At 47.2% G+C, this 6,723-nt stretch overlaps 1 protein-coding gene across 6 annotated transcripts in view; it reads left to right on the plus strand.

Moving 5' to 3' along the window:
- adgrb1a (adhesion G protein-coupled receptor B1a) overlaps positions 1-5,975 on the plus strand; it is an 85,783-nt gene extending 79,808 nt beyond the window's left edge. For 4 of the 6 annotated variants that reach the window (XM_031575790.2, XM_042709102.1, XM_031575792.2 and 1 more), the window contains 4 exons: positions 460-1,112; positions 2,711-2,746; positions 3,020-3,178; positions 3,829-5,975. In XM_031575790.2, coding sequence (XP_031431650.1) covers positions 460-1,112; positions 2,711-2,746; positions 3,020-3,178; positions 3,829-4,023 — 1,043 coding nt within the window. In that variant the 3' untranslated portion in view covers positions 4,024-5,975. The remainder of the gene's footprint in view (positions 1-459; positions 1,113-2,710; positions 2,747-3,019; positions 3,179-3,828) is intronic. The other 2 variants (XM_042709101.1, XM_042709103.1) reach the window with 2 other exon arrangements.
- The last annotated feature ends 748 nt before the right edge of the window (positions 5,976-6,723 follow it).

The following is a 6,723-nucleotide window of genomic DNA, read 5'->3' on the forward strand; positions in this document are numbered from 1 at the left end:
GGAAAAAAGCGAATAGAAAGATCAACTTTTATCGCTACATCACAGCGTCCACAGACGTTGGAAAAATAGCCCTTGCTGTTTGCCATCCCACTGCCAATGGCCGACAGATGTTTTCGAGCCGTCTAGACGTGTTGTCTTTGTGTTATGTCCCGAGAATATAGCAGTGTTGGATTGCATGATGAATGTCACAATCATCTCCATAGTAACACAATCTGTCCTATCCTATGCTGTCTGGCAGCAAATGAGCATTGTTGTCATGGTATCTACTATAGATTCTGTGTAGTATCTTCATAACTTGTACATTTTGGGGATTCATAGGACTCCCATTAGGACTGATAGTATACAGGAAGTGTCCTGTTTGCTATGTATCATAAACCTGTCTAACATGTATTCATTTTGTCTTTCTCTCTTCTTCTTTCTCTTTCTCTCGTTACCTCTGCTTTTCTCTCCCTTTCTCAGGTACGCTGAAGCGCTCCTCTCTGCAGGGTGAGGAGAAACCATCAGCCCAACTCTCTCTGCAGAAAGGCTCCAACTTCAACACCCTGCCGGCCAGCATGGCCAAGCAGCACCTGCAGAACGTGGCCGACTACTCCAGCCACACGCTCACCCTGCGGCGGGACAAAGGGCCCACCATGGCCGGGGTCAGCACCGAGCTGCCCAGCGCCAAGTCCATCTACATCTGCGACGGCGAGCTGTTCAAGCAGCTGGATGCGGACCTCACCCGGGCCCCCGGAGGAGACTCAGTGGGACCCGAGGGCCCGGGATACATGATTATGCCCACCAACAACAACACGGCCACCCTGAGGCCTGCCAAAGGTGGCAAGGAGGACCCAATGAAGTACAGCCTCAACATCGAGCAACTGCCCCAGACGCGTCTCATCCACCTGAGCAACCCCCCTGGGGAGCCCGTGCCGGGCTTCGGCCTGAAGACGCTGCCGTCCGAGCGGATCAGCGTGTCCTGCGTGGAGCGGGACTCGCCCATCCGGACGACGCAGAACATCTCGAGCGAGGCACAGGTTAACTACATCCACGGCGAAACTGGGGACTCGGGGAACTCAGGAATGATGTCCAAGAGTGAGACTGTGTCCACGCTGTCCATGAGCTCCCTGGAGGTGAGGCTTTGCTTTGCATCACATTGCATTTGCTTGCCATACTACAGAAGGGAACTGGGAGAAGAAAGCAAGCAGATAAATGATGAGAATTGTAGAATAATATAAGTCAAGTTAAATATCAGGATCATAATGCCAAGAACACCCATATATACGTGTGTATATGCTGTCTATCCTGTACGTAAATAAGTGTCATTTTTTTCCCTCATCATAACTCAAACTGTAGCTGGTGTTTAAGGCATGTCTGTAGCTTATCGGTAAACACTGACAGCCTATTGGGCCTCCACAGAGATAAGCCCTCCATTGTCCTGTTCACTGTAGCACACAGCACTGTGTTGAGGAGCAAAAAGCCCCTGAGGGTAAAGCGAGATTGAGTTCACCTGCAGGCTGCAGGGGGAATGATAGCTCTCCCAGCACCGCAACGCTAATCGAGTGCATGTGTGAAGCTTAATTATAAACAAGCGCAGGACTGAATTATTCATCGCCATACTATCTGGGCTGCTGTCCTAAATGGTTGTTCATTAACATTTAACGGCACTCAGCCGCCTGAGTTAGCGTCGGCATGCTTGCGGGGAGGCAGGCACAGGAGACGCTGGGGAGAAGGCGCTAGCTGATGGTCCTCAGGTTTAAAGATGAACACCCAGTTCCCTGCCACTCCATCTCTACTCTCCGCACCTCCATCCCACCTCATGCGCCACACATTCTCATACACTTTCAATTAGAGCACCTTTTCACTCCAACCTTAGTTTACGTAGGTAGCAAGGTATTTCATAGTGCCATTACTACAGACTATTTCATAGTGCCATTTTATAGCGAAATTTCGAAATGATACAAATGTGGTAACTCAATTTGAATCAACTTTTATATCTTTTATGAGTTGACCCTCCATTTTCCAAGTATTTAAAAAAAATAATAAAGGAGAGTAACTGTAGTTCATTTTAGAAGAGCAGTTCCTTCAAGCCTATTCAATTTTGGGATACGAGGCCCATTAGCCGGTTAATCTAACATGGAGACACAGCTGCAAAGACAAGGTAAGCAGCCACCACTGCCCCTTGCTGCAGTCTGTGTTGAGCGCTCTTAAAAGGTCAGTGTCCCGTCCCCCCGTCCCCCCCACGCCTCCCCCCGCCTTCTGAGTGCCAGCTCACGACACACTGACAAGGCGACGCTCCCCCCAACATCAGCCAGGGCCCTCCTCACCTCAGGGACCAGACGCCGGTTCTGTAATGCAGCAGTAGAGGCCTCGGCAGCCTGGACAGGAAGGTCAGGCTTCCTTCAGACACACCACGACAGGGAGGAACCCGAAAAGGTTATGCGGTCACAAGCTGTTTTATCCCAGCTCGAGCCAAGAGGGGTCAACGGAAGACAAATGAAAACACTCAAGTCCTAGTTTCCCAGGATTCATTACTTATTTACAGAGTCTAGGATCTCTCCAGCAGTCTGTTTGGTCGTGTGCTCCACTTGGCCCAGGATAGGATTGCAGCTGAAGGGCTGGAAAGAGCTTTTCACTGTTAGGCCAAAGGAGGAGAGATTCAGCTGGGTGGTATGTGCCATTCTTAAGTGAAATGGTAAACATCCTTTTTATTTTTACTTTGTTTGTTTAGAGACGGAAGTCACGCTATGCTGAGCTGGACTTTGAGGTAATTTTACAATCATTTCATTGAGAGATTTCAATCATGAGGATTTTAGAATATAAGAAAGGTTCAAAACGGCGCCATTTGATTTAACTGAGATGGCGTGCCTCAGTTAAATGGCAGGACTGAAGATATTTAGCTGTTATTTGCCATTGCATTTTCATTCCATTTCAGGGGTGATATATTATATCACCATACCACAGAATTTGACTTAATTTGGTGCACAGCTGAACATCTCAATAGAATGCTTCTTCATTTTCACATTTGTTTTCGGCCTAGAAAATCATGCACACACGGAAACGCCACCAGGACATGTTCCAGGACCTCAACAGAAAGATCCAGCACGCAGAAAAGGACAGGGAATCCCCTCCTGTGGACGGGAAGGCTGGGAAGAGATGGAGCGTGTCGTCTGGAGGCAGTGACAAAACCAACATGAGCGTACGTGTCCCCGTGTCCCCGTGTGTCCCTCTGTCCTGCCCTGAAGTCACGTTTCAGAGCTCAATTTCACTGCAGTGTCCAATGATAGGTCTCCTATGACCGTTTAGCATATTATGCTGAGTCACTGAGGCCCAAGCAAATTCTGGACACAGAGAGAGAGATCTGAGCAGCTGGTCCAATTGGCTCAAGTTTCTCTTTACTTCGCTCTCTCTCTCTGTCTCTCGCTCTTTATTTTTATTGATCCACTACCTCAAGCCAAAAACTTGCACATATCTGCTGACCCATGTCCAGTTTTCAGTTGCCCCATATCCTCATGTCTGGATTATTATTAGGGTTTGGAAAGGGAGAACTGGTGTCCTGTCTCTCTCCTGCACACTGACTAGAGTGTTCCAAAATGGATTTTAATACTCACTGCAGAAAGTTTTTCATCTCAGTTTCATCTCAGGTTTTTCATCTCAACCTTTTGGGACACATTTTGGGAGACTGAGTACATCTCAATTTTAATTTAATGGGAGAAATGACTGAGGGGATGAACACTGCTTCCTCCCCACCCCCACCCCCATAACCTGGCCCCTGGAGCTTTAAGATGAGCATAAAATGAAACTCTTCACACCTTTATTAAACCACCTTTTCTCTCTCCCCACATCTAGGACAAGCAACAGACCCCAAGCAAACGGGCATGGGAGGGCATCAGGAAGACCCACTCGCCCCCCTCATGGGTGCGGAAGGACCTGGAGCCCCTGCAGGCCTCCCCTCTGGAGATGCAGGCGGTGGAGTGGGAGAAGGCCAGTGCCACCATCCCTCTGGTGGGTCAGGAGATCATGGATCTGCAGACAGAGGTGTGAGAGGGACCACTGACAGACTCCAGCTCCAGCTCCAGCTCCAGCTCCAGCTCCTCATCCTCCTCCACATCCTCGACCCCACCAGAGCCCTTCCTCAATTTTACACCACAACCAGTTGGAAGGCATGATGTCCCGGCCGGGATGAGGGATGTGCTCCACTCGCAGAAATGGAGAGAAAGGGAAGGAGTGTGTGTGTGTGTGTGTGAGTGATAGAGAGAGAGTGTGTGAGTGTGTGTGTGAGTGAGAGAGAGAGAGTGTGTGTGAATTCTGCCGAGAGGATGTGTGACATAGCAATGACAGCAATGGAGTCGCTCTACATTTATTGGTTGTTTTTTTATGGTGAAATCATAGGCAGTAATAACACTTTATTTTCTTATATAAAAAATTGAATAAAAGGAATGGGACAGTTCATAATACTTTTTTTTTTTTCATTGTCTCATACTCTAATGTTACCATGGAAACAGACACTGATTGGCAGCAGGCTATGGTTAATAATTGTGAAGATGAGTCACGCAGCCAGAAAGGCTGTGCGTGGGGTGCAGGGCCGTAGCGCATCCGCGGAGGCTGTTAGATTTGGTGAAACCTCTCAAGGGTGCCCCTGAACTTCCCCAATTAGTAATAGAAAGAGAATTAAGAACCCAATCATCCACCAGTTCTAAAAACAAGTCACTTTTTCCAAAAAAAAGTAGCAAAGCAAATTTATGTGACAATCCCTTTTTTTGTCATTATATTAACTGTCATTATCAGTGCTGTTATTGTTAGAATATTTCATTGCAGTCCTGCCAGTACGGCTGTTATTGCCAACCTCTGACCTCTTAGGCTGTCAGGGTGTCCCTGGACACTTGTAAGGGTGCTGTAGCTGCTGCCTGTGATAGAGGACACCATTCCTGTTCCCTGCCTCCTCACAGTCACATAGCTGTGCGGACATGAAATGCCAAACCGAGGGGGGTAGACTGCCGTAGACAGTGCCCTAGAAAAACCTCCTGTGCCAGTGTCATGCCCCCTCCGCTTCTCTACCCAGCTCCGCTTGCTGTGGGGGAGAATACAACCGACATCCATCCCCAGGTGCCCCTGTCAGACTGTCTGACCAGAGAGTCCAGAGGGACCCCTCGGCAGTCCGATCAGTGGAAGCTACTATGACGTCAGCACAGATTTCATGAGAGCCTGTTCGTATGGATGATGAACTTGTGATGCCCTTTGGTGATGCCCATTCAGACAGCCAAGCAGTCAGCGCATCTCCGGAAACCACATGAACCAACCTACTGATTTAGGTCTCCACTTAATAGCGGGGTCCAATCGTATTACTCTGGGCAGTACAGGGCCCAGCAAGTGTGGAAATGGCTGCATTTCTCAGAGTATGTAAAGGGTTGTGACGGGAACTGAAACATGAAGATGAGCAAATACATGAATTCTAACTCATATAAATATAAATACAGTATCTATGTAGAAGAACTACAGATGGTGTGTGCCTGTAGTTGGATTGTGGGATTGTGCACACAGGCGAAGCACAAGACTCCATGAGATGGGGAGGAGTCCTGTTGTACAGCATTGTAATTACATTAAAAAAAAATAAAAAAAGAGTTCTACAGAATGAATTTTAGCCTATAAATATATTTCTAACTGTGCTTGAGGGAACATTGTTATCATTATTATAATTGCCATTATGACGCCGCGGTCCCCTATCTTGATAAGTTACCGGACTTCAAGGGTATTCTGTAACTTTAATGTACCGGTGTGTGTTTTAATATCACTGACCGTCACTGACCCTCTTAATGACCTTACCTATCTGTCTGACTCTGTTCAACCCCCACCCCCATCCCCGCCTCGCCCGCCCAACCCAACCCCCTCCTCAGTGTCCCTTTTTTAGTTCACTGGGATATCTTCTTTGTTAATGTACAGTTTTCAGAGCACAAGATGAATGTGTCATATTTCTAATAAAAAGTATATCTCTATCATACTGTATGTCCTGAGAGTTGTTTGATGTAGACAGGAAAGTAAGGGGTATAAAAACCACCACATTCTGGGCGCCTTCACGACTGTGTGTGTGTATGTTTGTGTTTGAGGCAGCCACACTTTGTCCTTCATTTTGTATCACTTTTGCAAAGTGAAACACAGCTAAACACAAGTCTGCATTTTGTTCCATTTGTGTGGCCCAGAAAGGCACTCACTTTGAATCCAACGTAATTAAAATCCAAAGAAATGGGGCTCTGTGTTGCGTGTGTGCTTGATTATAACTCAAACAGAGTGCAAGTGGAGGAGCCCGCAGATTATTTACAGAGTCTGAGCAGGAATCCAATCTGGACAGCGGAACGCCGCGCTAATAAAGGTTCAACCGATCGTAAATACGAAGGGGAGTAAATGTCATGTGTGTTATTATTAGATTTAAAGAACACATCATCATCTGAAGTGCAAGGAGAAATATTGTCCTGGCACAAATTAGGCGTCTTTCACTTTGCGTGTATTGCCAGGGCTGGCCGAGTGTGGTTGCTAATTATCTCAGCGGTATTTATTAACTTGTCTTGGCCTCACATCAAATACGGAGCCATAAACAAAGCAAAGTGCCAAGTAATTTTTACAATTTCTGTGTGACTGTGGATGAACTTTTCGTCCTCTGCCCTCGTGTCAGTGATGTGGTGGAGGATTCTGAGACAAATGAAAAGATGACACAGAGTAAGGGTGCGCATACATCGATGTTGACATTAA

This window comes from Clupea harengus, chromosome 11 (genome assembly GCF_900700415.2).
Source record: "Clupea harengus chromosome 11, Ch_v2.0.2, whole genome shotgun sequence".
Taxonomy (NCBI): Eukaryota; Metazoa; Chordata; class Actinopteri; order Clupeiformes; family Clupeidae; genus Clupea; species Clupea harengus.